The 21,378-nt window shown below is 31.8% G+C and overlaps 1 protein-coding gene across 1 annotated transcript in view; it reads left to right on the top strand.

Moving 5' to 3' along the window:
* The first annotated feature begins 207 nt into the window (after window positions 1-207).
* Window positions 208-21,378, top strand: part of LOC127835536 (short stature homeobox protein 2-like) — a 34,196-nt gene continuing 13,025 nt past the window's right edge. Inside the window, exons 1-2 of the mRNA XM_052361972.1 lie at window positions 208-478; window positions 16,236-16,432. Coding sequence (XP_052217932.1) covers window positions 208-478; window positions 16,236-16,432 — 468 coding nt within the window. The remainder of the gene's footprint in view (window positions 479-16,235; window positions 16,433-21,378) is intronic.

Consider the following 21,378-nt stretch of genomic DNA (forward strand, 5'->3'; position numbering starts at 1 on the left):
GGAAAGGAAAAATGTGATATACGTATACAGTAAAGGGGATGTTGTTGATGCATTGTATTGTTGGCCATTGAATTCACATAACAGTTATATTTATATTAAACATTATGAAATCAATAGATTTACGCGCCTATTGTTTATATACTATTTTATTACATGTGGGTTTATAAATAAATTAATTTGATAAACATATTTACAAAGTGTTTCGCAATGGAAGGATTAACACAATTTGTTTCAAAATCATTTGAAAACAAAACCAAAGTGGAAGTTTGCGATAACACATCAGAGACTGTATGGACTGCGCATGCTGCGTCAAGGGACAGGCCGAGTTCAAGCCCCAGTTCCCACATTGACGCTGAAACAAGCATTGACTGCGACGTAACAGTTGACGACGAACCCACGGATTTGAGCGTATCGAAAATTGACGTCTGTTCCAGTCGTGCTGTTACTCCAGAAGAGTCCATTGAACCAGACGAATCCGGTAAAAACACAATATTGTACTTCTATTGAGTTTAACTGTGTATAAATTGTTAACAAAATGGACACGTTGTGCTATTTATATTATTTGAATTTATTTGGTACCAAGAAATCAAATTGTGCCTCGTACATTGAAAATGCGTATGCATGATTTTTTCTGCTGCTTATTCGAAACCGAAATGTCTTAAAATCAAACCATATCGTTCTAGACATAACACGTACAATTGAGTCTTGGGACTTATTGATACGTGTTCTGGTGTGAATCGTTTTAATCAAACAAATCCAAAGGTGTTGATAACAAATAAGTGATTGTAAATTAATTTTTACATTGCATTCAGTAATTTTTTATTTATAAGTTGAATTTAGGCAATATTCTTAGCATAACTTGTATTTTTAAGCATTGAATATAATTGTCATTTATATACATATAACTATGCCTATTGACAAATATTACTAGTATTGAAATGCACAATGGTCGAACAATTTAAACAATTACACGAAAATGAAACAGAATTTATTTTATAGGACATTTTAAGTACTCAGCGGGTGCCGCACTTTTAAATATTAACATATGAAAATGCAATTTCGGGTTTGAATTGAAACGTTATAGGAGTGTGTGTCTATAAGAGTTTGATGTTAACATGGTAGCAACAGTAAATATACCTTGCAACATAGGCATTAAATACGACACATACGTGTTGTAAAACATTCCTTTTTCACGATGTTTTTATCTATTTAATGACTTATTTAAATAAGGTCAAATCTTAATATTCCCTTTCGACTTCCATATTTCTACTTATAAACATGTATTCACATTGTATATACAAATTGTTTAACGGTTGCCTTTGAATGGAAGAATATGTCGCCGTGAATCAATAATCGCAAGAAACAGTTGAGTTGCTTGAATATTCTTTTCTGTTGGCATATAGTTTAATGTAGTTGATTTTCCAAATTTAGAGTAATAAGTGAACTATTGCAGCTCCGATAAATTGAATACACAAATAAAACAGCAGAACTCTTGACTAAAAATGTATAAAATTAATACTGTATGATATTATGTATAAATACGTTTTATTAGTGCGTGTTTTTTTAAATAAAAGTTATAATAATATTTCTTTTAGGATCAACTAGCCATAAAATTTACTTCTTAAAGGTATCTTTATCAAAGGTGGCTTTTCAACTTTTTTAATTTGTATTTTAATACTGTGTGAATTTAAGCGTTTATACATGCGTAATGATAATAATAATAATAATAATAATAATAATAATAATAATAATAATAATAATATTATTATTATTATTATTATTATTATTATTATTATTATTAGTTTTATGATGATTATTATTATTATTATTATTATTATTATTTTATTTATTAATATTATTGTTATTGTTGTTATTATTGTTGTTATTATTATTATTATTATTATTATTATAATTATTATTATTATTTTTATTAAATATAGATAATACTATAGTTATTGTTATGAATTTTTTTATTATTGCGAACATAATTTATATATAAATATTAATAATCATATCAATTTAATATTAATATTTACATTAATAATATTATTATCAGTTTTGTTATTATTATTATTATTATTATTATTATATTATTTTTATTATTTTTATTATTATAACTATTAACCTGACACTTTAATAAATTAATAAGAAAATAAATAGGATAAATAATTAACATACTTTCAAAATGTATATTCAAAGCATTCAAATGTATCCATACTCTTACTAAGGACGCAATTATTTACAAACTCACACAATTAGTTGGCGATGAGATTGAATCCCCGTTTGGTCGGCAAGAGTTATGAGTTTGATTAATGAGGTGAAACAATTTAATCAATTTAAGATGCAACATAGCATTTCAATAGTTATTCAATATGGTATGTCAAGATAGGTATTGGCACCTATCTGTTTATTGCTATAATATATGATATGATAACACGCAAATATGCAGTTATCATCAATGATTAGCCCTAATTTATGTTTAATGTTTAAGAAAAAGGCGAATTATATTTGTACAATTTATAAAAATTGGATGATACTTTTTCGGGCAAGGTTGAGAGTAAAATAACAAAAGTACCGCCACTTCATAAAAGTAGGTTGCTATAAGGCGACATACTGAAATGTGTTTGAACTGATGTGTTATTAAATTGCTGGATTGGAGAATGAAGTCTACGCATTTAACAAATCTTTATTAATATGAAAATATTCATATGAATGAATTGTTTTTTGACATAAAATGCACATAACATTTTGTGAACATTACAAATTTCGACATCGAAAATGAAGGATGGAATAAGGTACAATTAGTCATTTAAAGGGGCCTTTTCACGTTTCGGTAAATAGAAACAATAAAAATAAAATGTTTCAGATTCGCAACTTGTCGTTGTAGTTATGATATTTATGAGAAAACAGTAATACTGAAAATTTACCATGCTCTAAAATATTAATTATATGCATCTTTTGACGATTTAAAAACCTGAAAAAAAAATTATAAAGCGTTGCAACGCGAAACGATTGAATACTTTGGAAAATTTGTTGTTGTCGTTATATTTTGTGATACTACTAAAATTGCTTATATATAGCATTAAATTAATCACTGTTCTATTAGCGCGGATGGCCGAGTGGTCTAAGCGATAGACTTTACCTCCAGGTGTCAGTGGTTCGAGCCCAGTTGAAGATGACTTTTTTCTTTCTTTAATTTTATTCTTTTTTTTTACTGGAGCTTTTTAGATCAAATGTTTACATTTATCAATATAAAGCATTTAATGACAAACTTCAATACATGCCGAAATCTGTGAAAAGGCCCCTTTAAAATTGCACAAATGCTTACCATTTTAGTCATTCTGTGTGCGTGCATTTTTACCGAGACTGATACAAATTTTGAGGGAGATCGGTTTTTGTGCTTGATTTTTGAGCGGAAAGTACACATCCCTGTTATGATGCGCGCAAAAACTGCTGTTGACAACCAAACTTTCAATTATGCTATGCTTGTTATATTTACAGCTATGTTTAAGCTTGATATACATATGGAGGAGATTTAAGTAATAGGGTAACTTGTCGCAAAAACATGGGTCATGATGTTTGATATGAATGATTCCTCTCCCAGATGCTCTGGCCATCGATTTCTTTTAATAGTTATGGAAAACAATGTTGTTTTCTTACCATTTTTGGAATGGGGCCGGTGTCCTTTTGATGGGATTGGTTTGACTAAAAGTAGATATTGTGTGTTTTTGCTAACAACACAAGCTTAAAAAATTACAAGTTAATTCGATACTAAAATTAAAAAAAAAGTATTTTTGGAAGCCTTTAAATGTGATTTTTTTACAGTCATATTGGAAAGATAAATACATTTTGTGATTCGGAATGGGTCCGATCTTTCGGCGCAAATGTGACCAAAACAACATTGTCAAAATGACTGTGTGTTTTACAATACTGCTATTTACAGTTTGCTGTCCGTTTTCGTAATAATTACAGGTGATTTGTTTTGTGTTTTTATTACAGCCAAAACTTAACAACCGTTTCTTTAGATGTTCTATGGGAAGGCTGTGCATCATCTGACAGTAATTATAGCTTAGTTTCTCAGTGTTTTCTTAGTATCCACGGTATTGGCTGTCTGCTTGTACGTTTTTGTCCACGGGCGGGTCTACACCGTGAATTCATGTTGGTTTCCATGATACGGAACCAATAAGCGCACCGAATAGGAATATGAAACAGCACACGATCTCAATTTAAGTTCATAAAACCTTACACATATTCTCTTCTATTCTGAAGTGAACTTACGGTCTTTTTGCTTATATGGCATATTTGATATTTTCAGTAACAAGCAAAAGTAAAAAAAATATTGCAATTATGTAAAATTATGAAAAAAATGAACTTGTTAGTCTGACAACAAGAGACAAAAACAAAGGTAGAGGCGAGTTCGTTGCTGCGCGAGTCCTTTGTTGGTAAATTAAATATATGTGACTTAAACCGGCAGATGTATATGAACACCGATTTGCTATACATGTACCGGAAAGAAAATGCTGTTGTTGTTATAGTATGCGTGTTTTAGATTGTTACTGAATGCTTGACAAGACATCAAGAGGAATCTTTCGAAACTAGTTCCGAATCATCTTCTCTTTAAACTTTCGACTACAAATTCATTATTGCATATGATCAATACATTTAAGGCATTAGTAATATTATTGATTAAATTGAAACATGTCATCGATACATCTGCTACTTCTGAAATGATATACGGTATATATTTTAGAAGTGTATTTTTCAGAAGTTTTCAGAAATTATGAATTGTATTGTAAGATGCATCGTTCAAAATATACTATATTATATCTATATTGTCTTAACTTACTACACCGCACTTTGTCAAGGTATAAAGAAGATTTTAAAACAAAATGAGTAACAGAGTAATTGATATTATTGGCACTGAATTGACTCATTTAAATTAGCTTAGGAAACGCACCTCGTACAGAAAAAAAATTCACCAAAAGTCATTGAATTGTAATCTGTTATTATTTTTATTGTTTATACCTAAGATTTCTTCAAGTCTAGTTGGTGCACCAAAACATTACAGATATAGAGGATATTTGTTCATGTCGGTGTAAGATCGTTTTTTATTTCACGAATGATCATAGAAAAATATTTTCACGAGTGGCGCAGCCACAAGTGAAAATATTATTTTTCTATGATCACGAGTGAAAAAACAAACGATCTTACACTGACATGAACTTATTTTCTGTTTCTTTTATGCCCCTTTTTCAAGAAAATAATTAACTGCTGTTTCCCTTTCGCTGAAAAGTTACCATTTCTCCCGTGGCGTTCCTCAATACATTTACAAAATGACGTCATAAGTGTGACGAAATGACGTCATTATATAAATAAAAGAAAATTGGTTGGATTCGGTGGAATGTCGAAAATAGAACAAGGAGTTCCGAAAATTTGTTATTTTCACCGCTGAAAATAACAATTTGTTATTTTCACTGCTGTTATTTCACTGCAGAAATGTCATATTTTATCATTAGGTATAAAAGAAATTGATATAGATATAGCCTTAGCTAGAGATGTGTAACCATATACTTGTATGTTTGTCTCAGTTCAAGTTGCTTAACCAAAATAGGTTAGGTAGGTAAATCATTCTGTATTAAGTATATATTAAACTTCAAAACCTATCGGTTATATCGGGACCATCCATTTGAAGCTGGCGAGTTCATAACAAATCGGTAAAATCCATGTCATTGTTTCGGAATATATGATTTCAAAGCATATGAGTTTTAACTAATTGGGGGAAGTGATGCTTTCATAACATATCGGTCATATGAAATTCTTTGTTTCTACATGTTTCCAAAACAGATGGGCCAAAAAGTAAAATTATTGTTTTTGACTTGATGCTTTATTAGCATATCGGTCATTTCAAATTAATTGTAATATGTTTTCAAAGCATACGGATTATATCAAAATAATTGTTTTTGAAGTAATTGCTTTCACAACAAAATACATATACAACTAAAAACCATAAATAAAAAATCATCTTACGTATGCGACAAAATTAATAAATGGTTTTGGGTTGGATAACTTCCAACGGTAGGTCGCGTAATCTTAAACAAACCGATGTTATGAGTAATAAAGACCTTTATATAGCAACTCTTTTCGTACAATAATCATTGACGATTTTAGAAAACACACTTTGGAAAAATCGTCGAAATAATGCAATGTGTCGGGTTACACAAAACATGCCTTCGACAGTAGAAAATATAATAAACACGCGATGCAATCATACCTATTTCGCTAACAATCCTGGGTAAAAAAACAACAGAATACTTTGTTAGAATCTTTGAATGATAACAAAAACTAAATGACCATTATTACAGCTTCTTGTCACGGAAAGCGCATGGTAATTATAATTTTTAATGTTTTGTAATAATCGCAGATATTTTAGACATGTGAGTACGTTGAGTTACCGTGGCTTTAAAAGCACAGGATCTCACATCATACGGTTAGTTTGGTCCTTATTTGGTGTTGCATAACAGAGAGAACTTTGCTAAGCGTTTCGTTGTTCAAAAAGAATTTGAAATGTCACGAACAAATAACGATAAATACAAAGGAGTATATAAACAGTGTAAGTAACATTTCGGTTTTGTGAGCAAAAGTGGTCTAATTCATCAATCTACTTGCATGTTAGTATTGTGCATTGATTAAACATTTTAATTACTACTGAGTTGTGTAGACTAATCATTATGTCCACACAATTATTTTTTGTATAACTAAATGATGATGTTTTTGTTTTTGTGTTTTTTTTTTGTAAAGCCATATTTGAATGCACAACACGGCCAATAAGTATACAACTATTTGAACTGCAAAATATTCATGCACACATATAAACAAGAAACTAAAATATTAAGACAAAACGCATATCATCGAGCGACGTTTTTATGACTATTGAAATCTGAAAACTTGATCATGATATTTCAAACTCACAAAAGTTTCAGTAAGTTTGGCAGTAAGTTTGGTAAAGCTCGGTTTACGACAGTTTTTGCTGTTTATCTGTTTAATTATGGCAGAGCTGAAATGGTAGGAATCATTTCAAAACAGACAACTGCAGCTCGACACGTACAGGATATTGCAATGCCTATGCACGGTTGTTAGTGGGTGAGTTAATGACTTTGTCAACGAACGTTTGGATCATTCACCGTTATAGAAATTGTAAAGACCAAATATTATACAAATGTATACTAATACGTTGAAAAGACAATCGTAGTTAATATTTAGATGAGATCGCTTTTGTTACTTCAGGAAATTTTAGTTTTCGTTCCATACTACGAATTTTCATACACTTGATATTTCCGGCTCCATACTTTACCTGAAATAAACTGCATTAGTATTTAATTATGTCATATACATAATCGGATCATAGCCTTCCCATTGTTTTCACTTATAACTAGTCATTTACGATAACATTAATTTTGATACGAGAGTTTTTCAGGCAAATCAAACATTAATGCAAAATTAAATGTTCATAATCCAAATACATGGTCACATTTTATGTAAGAAAGGTTAACATTGTATTATATTTACAAAAGCTACCGAGGAAGGTCATATAATTCACAGGGTATACGGCGTATTTTTGGACCAGTGATACATTATATTCGACTTTCCGTAAATATGTATCGTAAAACCGAGGTTTCGAACCCGTCTCCGGATTTTAAATAGGATGCTAAATTAGGTACATGTATATGACAAAATTTACCTACATATTAATGAAAATCAATAGTCATTAACAGACATGCCCGACATATTGCTATCAAACTGTTGCCTCCATTTAATAAAAAAATGGTACATTTAAACATAGTTGAACACATGCCAAATCTTTTAGCAGTATTCCATGTATATATTTATATATATCAAATAATAGCATAGAGTCGAAATAATAACCGATGATAGAAAAGGGAAATACAAATAACATGTAATAAATGGTATCACAATTTTATTATTACTTGATTACATACTCACAAAACTTGATCAATTCTTGAAACGCGCACTTACGGAAATGTTAAAGCACCATAAACACTAAAAATCAACGTGAAATATTTCGTGAAATATTTCGTAAAATAAAGTAAACCCATAACAAAATCAGTGCTCCGTAGAGCAAAAGCCAAATTTTCAAAGCTAAATGTGGTATGGTAACAAAAATATAACGAGATACAAAAGTCTCGTTTTTATTTTGTGTGAGCCAATATAAGCCATGTGAATTTCCCACAACGATATCAAAACGTTACCGATCGAATGCGAACAAAAAGAAAGCACAGACAAGAACGATCCGAATGAAAGATAAAGAATAAAGATCCATACACACATTTATGGATTTCCCCGCATACACTCTCATTTGTGCACGCTCTCTTTTCTTCTTTTCCTATATATGAATATATATATATATATATATATATATATATATATATATATATATATATATATATATATATATATATATATATATATATATATGAAAACTTCGTACCTTGAAGCTATATAACTACAGCTTGTCAAAGCAATGACCTCATACGCCGACGCTGCAAATCGTTATATGTAACAACTAATAATAATCACATGTAAAACAAAAAATCTAACAAATTAACATTTTTAAGCAATTGTTAACGTATGAATCAACGTACTATTTAACAACTTTACATTATAAGGAAAAACGCATGCAGACACGTTATGCCTTGAAATGTATAAAAGTACCTTGTCTGATAAAGTTTCTAAAAGTACCTTGTCTGATAAAGTTTCTGCTCAGGCAAAGCCAAAACAAAATGGACCCCTCATCTGCGTCGCAGTGATATAATGAAATACCATGAAAAACATGTGACAAACCACGTTCAATGTCAGACAAATATAAAAACACTACATAACATTTAATGTGCCTGAAGCACGATGGATTTGGTTCTGAAATCCATGGGATTTAAATGTAGTCATATTAGAGATGACCTGGTTTTTTATTCGATGTAAAGTCTTATGTTTTATTAACGAAATAATTATAAAATTTGCTACAGGATTTACAAAAACACTAAACATATACACTGATTTCTCATTAGAGGCATCACAATTTATCACGATCAGAAAATAGAAGTTCAAATGTAACCAATACATTATAAATTTATCGATTTAAATGCATTACTTTTTTTCATCGATAACATGTCCGAAAATAACAATTTGCACGATGTTTGAGTTTGTTCGCATATATGCATATAACATTACTCTTTCTTTAAATATGCAATGTTTCATTTGTTTCATATGTTGTCAACTGGAGGGCATCTCATTCTTTGCATTCCTGCTGTCATAGGTCATCAGTACAACTTATATTATTAGAATACTTAGAAGATACATTCGGATACGTCTGTTATTATTATTTTAACTTCAAAAAGATGGAAGATATGCATTGAATAATAGTCATCGAAATTTAAATGTACATATATGTGTAATCATCGATCATGTGAAATCTAAATTATTTTTCGACCGAAACAAAACACAATTTATTTTATGAGCTGCTTAAGAATGTTATTTTTTATATAACTTTTTTTAATTTCTTGGTGAAAAATAAGTTTCATTTTATCTTTGGTTTTAACTGGTATATTTTCATATAAACAGTCGTAAAACTTAAACGATAAAAACCAATTTTTTTTAGCATGATAATGTATTAAAAGCAATATTAAGTATGCATTTCTTTTATTTATAAGACGATCGGGGGTTTTCAAATCCAATTGAAATAATTCTAATCAGAATTAAATATGTGATTAAATTCAACTTCGAAAATTTAGATTTATTTAACATATGTGTATTTATTTACACTCAATATGATATGTGCTTGGTTGTAGGCTTGTTTTGAGTTAATGTTGTTATTGTCGTTGTTGTTGGTGTGTGTTATTAACTGCATGGAAACGCGCTTTTAAACCCAGTGGGAGAAACATACATACATATTTATATTTTTAATTAAATCACTGACTTTGATCCTCACAATATTGCCTCGCTGTTTGAATAGAAGCTGAATTCTACACTTATTTTACAAAGACGGATGTCCTGCAAATCTTCTTTTTAAGAATGGCAGATTTTATCCTATATTTCCTGTCAAATTAGCCTCTAATGGTAGTTGTTAAGAATTAGCCTTTCATTTCATATAAAGGACCTGAAATGAAAATTATAGGAACGAGTCTAATAGGATGAAAATTACTTTATAAGTTACCAATCATGTTCAATCGGAGAAAAGATGCAATTAATGACTTCGGTGGAACGTCGTCATTTCTGAATAAGGAGTGCTATGCATCTGACCAATTTGCGATCTAATTGGTGTTCGTTTGCTAAATCCTCTTAACAATCATTGGCGATGGAATCAGTGGTGCAGAGTCTGTAAAACAGCTTGTCATTGGCGATGGAATCAGTGGTGCAATGTCTGTAAAACAGCTTGTCTATTTATCTTTGTCATGACGCCTTTTTGTTTTGTTTTACTTGAGTTCCTTGTTGGCAGTACATTCTGTTAACAATTAAGTCTCGATAACTAAGTTTATAAATAGCACGTATTTTAGATATTGCGTAATTTCTATCTATGTTATACAAGCAAAACAATTCCTAATATCATCGAGTACGGAAAGAAGTCATGCTATGAATATTGCCAATGCCAATACAATTATATGAGTTATTGCCACTATCGCCAATACAAGTATATGAGTTCTTGTCACTATCGCCAATACAAGTATGTAAGTTCTTGTCACTATCGCCAATACAAGTATATAAGTTCTTGTCACTATCGCCGATACAAGTATATAAGTTCATGTCACAATCGCCAATACAAGTACATAAGGTATTGTCTTTATCGGTTGGTTTTACTAGCTTATGTGTAGTTATGTGTACAACGAGGCTTTAGTAAATCAGTTCGAAACATCGTGAAGATCTTACTATAGATATGAATAAAAGATAAATATGAATACACGAACATTTGCATCTTTGATAATTTCAAAGCAGATGCAATTAAACATGAACGAGCATATTGAAATTGTGGGTGATTGCGTGAATCTGGGTTTAAAATGACATTGAACGTGCAATAACTCAAAGTTTATATTAAATTACATCTTAATTACACGAACAAGCTGAATACCAGGGCATATCCCCTTATTGTATTATGCTACTAGTGTACAACTGCATTGAAGGCGCGGACCCAATATTTTTAGTGTTATTTTAACACTGACCGATAACTTTTATCCCCGCCTATTTCAAAAATATCATGTCCATGTTTAATCATTCGTAAGTCATTAAAAAATATAGGAATGTCGTTATAAAGAAAACAAACAATCGCTTTGGGTCAGAGGTTTAAAGGCGTTGATCGTTGAGGAAGGATTCCATCACTTTTGATGAGGAATTGCGCAAGGAGTACACACAATTAACATACATGAAAAAGTACCTGAAAGAATAAACATACATCATTGTAAAACAATCATGTAAATAAGATTTCAACAATCACCATTTTAACAGATAACTGTTAACAATAACGCGTGTTTAAATGCACAGATTAAAAGTCTTAAAAGATTAAAATCCACAATCTACAATCCAAAAAAATTCCAGTGTGATAATTAAAGTGTCAGTCATTGTTAAACTAGCATTCAGTTGTGTTGGCAACTGAGCTAAATATCGTATTGTACTAATTGTGTTTACGATGTTGGTTTCAGCCATACATTTCCCAAAACTTTCGCAATACATCTTCACCATAGCTTGATAATACGTCATGTAATTGACCGATTTCGTCATTACTAAAACAAGACAATAATTATGTTATAAAATAATTTAAAACAAGATGTGTTTGTGAAACATTATGTCCCCCATATATTTGACCTTCAACCTTGAAGGATGATCTTGACCTTGACCATTCACCACTCAAAATGTGCAGCTTCATGAGATACATATGCGTGCCAAATATCAAGTTGCTATCTTCAATAATGCAAAAGTTACGGCAAATGTTAAAGTTTGACGCAAACAAACCAACAAACAGACAGGACAAAAACAATATGTCCCCCAGTATAGACTGGGGAACATACAAAAATAATATTTTGTGTTTGTGCCATATAATTCCATACTAATCTCATAACAAATGTGACCAAAATTTAAGATGCAACTCGGAGATAAGCCCTTAGGAAATGTTTTCTTATCGCCTTGCAAATACATCACCGATCAGTCAATTACCCCTTGTGAATCTTGAATGCTTCATATATCGATTCATGGAAGCAAAATTGCTGACGTTGATAGTGTGTGAAAAACAAATAAAGTTTGAAGCAATTAGAGAGGTGATATGGATAATCGTCATTAATTTGATACGATAAGGCCCATAACTTCGCCAAAAATCGAGGGATCGGAATGAAACTCATACTTGACCTGTAAGTCATGTAGGTAGACTCACTCATCAAAGGTCAGGTTAACATCTGAAACCGTTTTGACAAATATCCGGAAAATGAAATGCCAGACGGACAGACCATCCGACTGCTATATGCCTCCCTACCGGGGGCATAACAATCAGCACAATATCTGAAAGAGTTGCGTAATAAACCCTGCAGGAAACGTTTATTTAGAGAAAACAAATGAGACCAAGGCCCATAATTTCGCCAAAATTCAATGGACCAAAAGGAATTTTACACATCATCTGTAGGTCATGTAAGTAGACTCCCATATCAACAATCAGCTCAATTTCTAAGAACGTTGCGTAAAAATCCTCAAGATAACGGTTGTTATAAAGACAATTTCAATGTCGGAGTTGTAGACAATTGTGATGGTTTTTGTGTGTCAATGGTGACGAAAGTAAAACTGTGTAGCAGATTATACACATTTTAGTATGACTTTACTTTGAAACTTTAGAATTAAAAGAGAAAATACTATTATGGTTATATGCCAGTCAAACTTTATGATACATTTCTTAATAAAGTTTTTTTGCTTTTCAAAGTTTGCTTTTCTTCGTGCTTTAACATCATACAATTCTGAAATCTAAAGCTTTACCGTTGGTGTGATTTTCACAACAATGTTTAAAGCTTTAGACTTCAAAATGGTGCTGATTTACTTGTTATATTTCAATAATTTATATCACAAAATAAGATTTTTTATGCATTATAATTCACTTTGAAAAGTGCAAAATTAAAATAATAATACAATTAGGGAGTAAAAAATGCCTGCGTATGGCCCTGTTCTCCATTATTTCATGGAATAAACAGTCTAATAATGTCTCGCTTGTTCAGAATTCTCCTAATTGTGAATTATTAGTATAAGTGCATTATTTGTGGGGAGGGTTGCGTGTGTTAACATATCCCTTGTTGAGTCGTTCATGTGCACAGCGATTTGCTGTCTGCGTGTGTCACAAGATAAAAGGACGTAATTGTTTGTATGTTCAATCTGACGACAAGTTGCACTTTCGCGCTTCCAAGATTTGCTTATTGATTTAATGTGTGTTAAAATATTATTTTTCGTTATTTTGTCGTGAACTACTCGTGTTCCGTTGGTGTTATGCTCAAAACACGTTCATGTAACCTGTCTCATTTGCATATTTTGCTGTACCGTAAATCGTTTATTATTTGCGGTTTGTTTATTTTACTTGTTAAGGGTCTACTTTTTAACTTAAAAACAAAGTGGCATAAAAATAGAATACACTATATAATGTGCACGCCTTTGTGTCGAAACCGTTGCTCTTGAATACAAAACAGAAGTATGTATGCGTGGATTACGTACGGTCATTCAGTTTTATTTTTGTTTAAACATTGCACTCTCTCGGTCCTCTGACGAAATAGACGATAATTAATGCCTGTCAAATAATAATGATTTCACAATATATGTTTTATATACAATATACAATGCAAGTTTCGCATTTGCTAACACAATAACATACTCGTCTGATATGACATGACACCAAACGTCATCAACCAGATGTTCTTTAAGTAACCGCAATAAACTATATGATGTTGATATCGGGGACATTAACCACACCCATGACATTAATAAATTAATACGAGATATTCAATGTAAAACAATCGACTTCTAATTATGTTTCACGTAGGGAATTTGGTAGATTACTTTTAACCATTATACCCTTTACGAACTGTCTAGAAATTCGCCACAGGGCTTGGTTTGTTTTGATGCTGGCCACTATATGGTTTCCAAAGAAGTTTAAGACTGGGGCGAATCTGGCTCCGACTTATCCTCGAAGAGTGGTTGTGATAGGCCTGTATCCAGTAAGGATTTGCATGCAATATGTGCCGCTGATGGAGGACTGTGCGACCATGGCCCAGTATAATAAATATTCTCACTGTTTAGCTCAACTCGAAAGATTTTATTTGTCGGTCAGCTCACGAACAATCTCATTCTCAGGTGTAAGTCATATATTCTTCTTTAAATTCAGTAGTGCGTCAAAACTTATAAAAACAATTAAGTTAGCATAATGGTAAAACTCATCAAAATCATTTAGAAAAACAACCTCAAAGTTCAGTCAGAAAGTCAACTTAAACATGTTCGTGATACAAGGGTCTTGTCTTCCTTGCTTTGGCTGGCTTCTTCTCGAACCCAACAAGCAAATTCTGACGTTATAATCTGTTAAATTTAAGGTGCAGATCATTAAACATTGATTTATTGTATTATATGCATCAATTTGGTTTGTAAAGATCATTTTTATATTAATATTCCCGAATAGTACACGGGTTTAGGTAACGTAATATAAACTAAAATAGAACATATTGAATATGAATAATGTAATAGAGGAATCTAAAATACAAAAATATAATCGATTATAGATACTTTTTAATCCACAACACGTACTTTTAATCCGAAACTCGCACTTTTCATCCAAAACACGTATTTTCAAAGCAAATCGTTCTTTAAAAAAATATTTGATTGTATCGTGTTTTCTTTGAAACTTGGTATTTTAATAGTCCATCTAAAGGAAAGCAGCAAACTATAATTATCATAAAAATATTGAAAATTATTTGTAGTTATACAATTCTAAAAAAAACACTCTTAACTGGGAACGAAACACAAGCCATTTGCTATGTATAAGTTAGTTGCAATCAACATATATTGTGCACTTCAACTGTTGTATGATGGGCTGGATTTATACGTGTTCAGTTTATATAAGAATATGATTATGAAAGGTTTCATTTTCTTAAATAGCATAACATTAATGAGATATATTTTCGACCAAATAGGTCTATTTTAACGAGGCACCGGCTAGCTAAGTAATGAAGTTGATTTATGTCAATAACGATAAAGGAAATACACTGTATTTTACTAATAAATTTGTTAATGGACATGTGCCATTTTCGTGTGATCTTTGCATTGTTTTATCATCACTTCAAGCTGTGAGGTTTCCAATATTATGTTACAGTTTACCAAACAAATAATTTTAAATTAAATAACAACAAGCAACTGATTCATTCTACACATAAATATGACAACAGTGTGTGTATATGTGATTACGGGACTACCGGTATATAAAACATTGACATTGCAAAAGCAATACAGCAATTGTAAGTACATAATCTTACCCATATTCAATTATCTGATTGGTAAAAATTCTGTTTGCGTTTGGCATTACAATTATTATCATTTCGTGAGCTTTATATTTGTCTTATAATTTCTTCTTGAAGATTTGTTTTACAAAAACAAAAGTTTAAGATTAAATTTCATTTATTTAGTCATTTGTTTACGTCGCGAAATGAAGCGCGTTTTATGTTTGAATACTTTAATATAATGTTGTATTATTTGAGTGTTCGCTATTTTCTTAATGCGTTCGATGGAACACTTGCTTTACAATAAACTAGTTTACCCACCGGTTTACTAAGAAAGCCTGATTTTTCTCAACTTTTTATGAAAACAGCCAGAGTTTGTATAGTTATTTTTTGTTTCCATTGCGTTCATGGGAACAATTAAAATAATATGACAGGACAAAGTACAAAAATTTAAATACACACAGGTTCATATTTAAATGTTCGAATAACGTTGAAAAATACAATTTATAAGTCCGAATATGAATAAAGTATTTAACTATTTATTTTTTAGTTATATCGACAAAGAAGCACACATTTGTTATCGAATAATTAACAAAGTTGTTAGGCTAAATTCACACAAGAAGCGCATACCTTAAAAACATTAACAATGCATAATTCAAAACCCACACACTTTGACATACAGTATGTGTTAGTTTCTTGTTATTCTTGCTATATTGCCCATTCAAGGTGATGACTCGAAAGTGGCTTGTTCGGATAACGAAAACGATGACCAACCGAAGTTGAAACAACGGCGTAGTCGCACCAACTTCACCCTTGAGCAACTAAATGAACTTGAGCGGTTATTCGACGAGACCCATTATCCGGATGCCTTCATGAGGGAAGAACTGAGCCAGCGACTGGGGCTTTCAGAGGCCAGGGTTCAGGTAAGTGCTTCAGGACCCGTTTGTGTGTGTATTTGATAGTTTATTAACCAATTTATGCCTAGTGGACTCTCCCATCCTTCTAAATTGGATCAATTTATTTCCAAAATTAGGGATGCCTTGTGTATTTATTTCTATATTTAGAATATTTCTTCCAGAAATTTCTTTAAGCAAACAGCGCAGACCCTGATGAGACGCCGCATCATGCGGCGTCTCATCTGGGTTTACGTTGTTTGCCATGGCCTTTTTTCTAGGCGCTAGGCATAAATGGGTTAACAGGTCCTGCTTTCCTCTTCATGAGTGAATATATGGGTGGACCTAACCAGTTTTCATTAACAGGCTCTCATACTTTTCACAGGTGGTTAGCGTGTGACTATGATATTAATTAGTGAAAACATAATTTTATAATGTCATCCACATGTCCACATGCAGAAAGCATGTGAAAACATTCCCAAAATGATGTTTCACTAATTAATATCATAGCCACACGCTAACCACCTGTGATACTTTTAATAGTATATGAGGAATTGTTCACTCTTTGCGTTTGGGAATGTTTTCACATGCTGTCTGCATGTGAACATGTGGATGACATTGTAAGAGCATTCAATCAAGATCTGCTTTGTTAGATGTTGAGCCACTTATCAAGGTTTCTTTTTTAAGTCATTTTTAAAATTCAATAATTTTGCATGACATGCGGATTTCAGATTGTTATCGTGGATTGAGACTCCGCAATCAATTATAGTGCATTTGCACATGTAGCACTAACCAATGGTGTTGCTTTTAAATACATCATTATAAACAACTCATTCCTGCGTTTGTTAATATCAAGTACATTAAAAAAGTAAATCCGTTTGTTTGTTTAAATTATTTTAGAGAACATTCTGTTTGAGTAAGACAGAAAGAAAGAAATTTATTTTGGAATAGGAACATTAGAAAAAAAAATTCTGCGTTAATATAGTTATTGGATCTAATAGACCAACACATTCATTTACTCTCAAACAAAAACGACTTAGAGCTGTTAATGGGATATAAGAAATGTTAAAAAACACAAGATTAAAATAAACAACTATATTATAATTCGGTCAGTTTTTGTACGTTGAAACTCAAAACAGTTAAACAAACTTTTAAAGACGTTTTGCCAAACTGTCCTTATTGTAATGGCCTCTAATTGAAAATGCTGGACATGATCGAAAAGTAATCATGCATATATGATAAAAGGCAAATAATATTTTAGAATGTATTGCATTTTTCTCAAAGACGGCCCAATCCCAATAATCCAAAGCGTTTTTGAAATTCCTACTCCATAATTTGTGATGCGCTTTATTTAGTTTCTGTCATGTTAAATGTTAGTATTCACATGATTAAAAAGCGTGGATTTGATAGCACATACTATATTCTTTATCATTATTTCATTAAATTGTTTCGACATTTTTGCATTAAATTGTTTCATCGTTCACATAAAAGATTGCTTTAATGTGACCCTATTGTACTACGTTTATTACAAACTCGAATAAGCACTTGAAACATTAGCAGAACAATTACATAAGCAAATAATTCTATATATAAATCTATTTCTATAAAGCGTTGGTAATCGGTTATATTTGAAACGTAATTAATTTCGACCTTTTAAATTAAAATCATTTAATGTTAATATTGAATACCAATTATACTGTGTTTGTAGTCACATTCGGAGAGAGATATTACATGTATACAACTTTCACTTAACTATCTAGACCAATCTTTCATCAAAGTGTTAATATTAACGTCGAAACAGTTTAAACTTAAATGAAACATTCGTTTAATTACTATAATATGGTGAATTGTACAACCAAGCGAAACACGCTAAATGATTTAGTTTTGTTTTAACCCCTCAAAACGTAAAGAAGGGTTTCCAAAACCATTCTCCTGTAAGAGAGCATTTCAAAACGAATACAATATTTGAAGTGTTACCATAACGTCCTCCTCAATTATTCAGTGTAAACCGAGAATAACTTTTAAAGCGTCTCCTATTTGAACGATGATATCCAGTGTATCGTTCAAGTTTGATGAAATTAGATATGAATGATCGCAATATTGTTCAATTACCTCATAATCTCAAAGTGACATATTAGGTGACAGGGACATTAGCGGCATGTCTTCGATCGTTGCCGTGACGACGGACTGTAATTTCGGGATTTATCCGTGAATTTTGTTATGAATGTGTATGCGTTACTAATGATTATTGATAACGGGTTTTATTAAGTTTTCTAGACTTTAAACCAGCATATGATGTGGGAAATAGTGTGATAGATGATTGACGAATTACCATTTAGATACATATTTGAAGTTAGCAATTAAGGAATTCAGAAAATATTATTATTTTCTTCATTATTTGAATACTAACATGATGTAGCAGATTCCCATTTAACTATGCGTTTGTTCTGTGAAGTGGTTAGTTGTTTTATTTGTATCAGACTGTTTTGCAACGGGTCACTTATCATTTATAAAGCCCGTTTATAATTTTCAGATTTGTTTGCATCTCTTATTTTAAAGATAATTTTGACACTGCTTCACTTTCTACATAGCATGAAAATAACCCTTTTGGAAACTTTTAAAAGTTGAAAAAAAGCTATTAAAAACTTGGAAGGGGATAACTGCTGGTCATATTGGCTTCCGTTATTTACATGTTGAATCGCCCCATTAGCGATTATCTCCGGAAATATTTCGTTCGTGAAATATACTGTTAACCGACGCGTAGGCACGAAATGCTACGAAGACTCCAGCAATCATCGACAATAGTCCGATAACAAACGAAATGAACAAGAGACGTTTTGATTAATCGGCAATCAAGTACTCTTAAGATTTAAGATGACTTTAAATCTTCTATCAATAGTCAGTTTAAATAATATCTTTTGAAGTATGTTATGATATTATACAATGATATTATTTTACATATTCTTCTTCTTTAAACCATTTATGCCTAGCGTCTAGAAAAAAGGCCTTTGCAAACAGCGTAGACCCTAGGTGAGACGCCGCTTCATGCGCTGTTTGCTTAAAGGAATTTCTGTAAGAAAAATTCTAAATATAGAACTAAATATACTAGACATCCCTAATTTTGGAAATAAATTGATCCAAATTGAGAAGAATGGGAGAGTCCACTAGGCATAAATGGGTTAAGATTCATACACAGGATGCGCTTGATTGGCGGTGAGAGCTGTTATCCCTATTACTTGGGAAATATTTCTTTATGTGCAATTATTCCGTGCTCGTAATTCCAATAACAATATGGTGATTAAAATAAGATTGTTTATCATGCACTACCAAAGCTATTCACTGTCATTGCCATCGATCGAACCGCCATTTTCTTGTGATGGGTAAGAAATATTCTGCGACTTAGTTTATTCGCCGTGATATTAAAGGTAACTCAATAACAAAGTTGGCATTACAGAAAGTCGCTACGGGAGCTTGTGAAAAAGCATTCGATTTCATTTTCTTCCAATTACAAGTTGAAAATTGCATTTATTTTACGTAAATGGATATATTGTTTCATGATAATTTGATTCTATTGCAGCTCTGAGTATTCTGGCTCGCACAGACGGATAGGGTGTCAAATTGGACTACAATTTTCTTAAGGCGTTGTACAGAAAAATAAGACATTATTAGTTATGGATAATTTGTATTCGTTGACAATATTACGTCGTTCGTTTTCCTTTATTTTATTTTTTTCCGAAGTGACTCTGAATATCACAGTATTGTTTTATTATACTATTCATTTTGTTATTGTGTTCATTTGTGTTCATTGGTGCGGTTTATATGTATTAAATTCAATTTTGATCACAAATCTAAAACACAATTACATACTTAATATTAAGCAGTGGCGGAGGTAGCATACGCTTCTTTATAAGTTTATTACGTCTCATTTTTGACGATGCGAACAGCATCGTCCAAGGTATCATAACCGTAAAATTTTTTTTCACAATGGCGACCTATGTAAAAGACCGAGCCAGTCCGATTGAGATAACTCGATTTTGTCAGTTCCTTCCCTTTTGCATTCGCCAATGCGCAATTGCTCGTCATTGATAACATTCTCCTAGCAGAGTTGTCGTTCGTGTTTCAACATTCAGCAATGGCCGCCACCATGAGAGTCTCGATTCAAAACTTTCTTACTGCATAAATTGGCTTGTTTCGCTATTTAGAAGCTGTCATTTAGGATATATGAATTATTTATTCACTAAATTCTCCGCTTATGACAACAATAGTTGGAATTCGAAGGACATATACTCGATGTGAATGAAGGACTTTCTAGATCGTAACAGCTTGACACGGCAAAACTGGCATACTGCATTACTGGTATTTTTAATTATCAATATAAGTCACATTGTGCTTTATAAATTGTATTCGAGCATTTTGCGACTTACTGAATGACTATGATACCCGATATCAACATTTCATCGGGGATTTGCAGATCACCAAGCTGTCCTGAAATTCAACATTGATTTCAAACTCTTTACTGGTTTGTATACTCTTTCTTAGTGTTAGTACTTTTTATCATTTTAAAGTTAAATGAACTGTGTCACAGTAAAAGAGACATTAAGGCGATTGTGGCCAGTTTGGATCTAGATCAGCCTGCAGTCGCTTGAAAGCTGTTTGCTTAAAAGCGTTTTTCTGACAATAACAAATAATTTAATTGGATACTGATTTGACTGCGCTTTTCCTGTGACCTGGTTCAAATAATAGAATTGTCATTAATCAAATTATTTATTTCGAACATTAATCAATTGTTTTTCTTGTCCCTCGGGATCAATGACTCCATCACTTTCCTGTTGAGAATTGAATACTTCTAAAGGCGATGCTAGGGGGCGTGAGAGATGTTGCACCTTCCAGTATCGCTCGATTGTTCATTGTCGGCTCGGGTACTACGTACATGTACCCCGGGTACTCTTAAGTATACTTACATGTATCCCGGGTAC

Source organism: Dreissena polymorpha, chromosome 6 (genome assembly GCF_020536995.1).
Source record: "Dreissena polymorpha isolate Duluth1 chromosome 6, UMN_Dpol_1.0, whole genome shotgun sequence".
NCBI classification, from domain to species: domain Eukaryota; kingdom Metazoa; phylum Mollusca; class Bivalvia; order Myida; family Dreissenidae; genus Dreissena; species Dreissena polymorpha.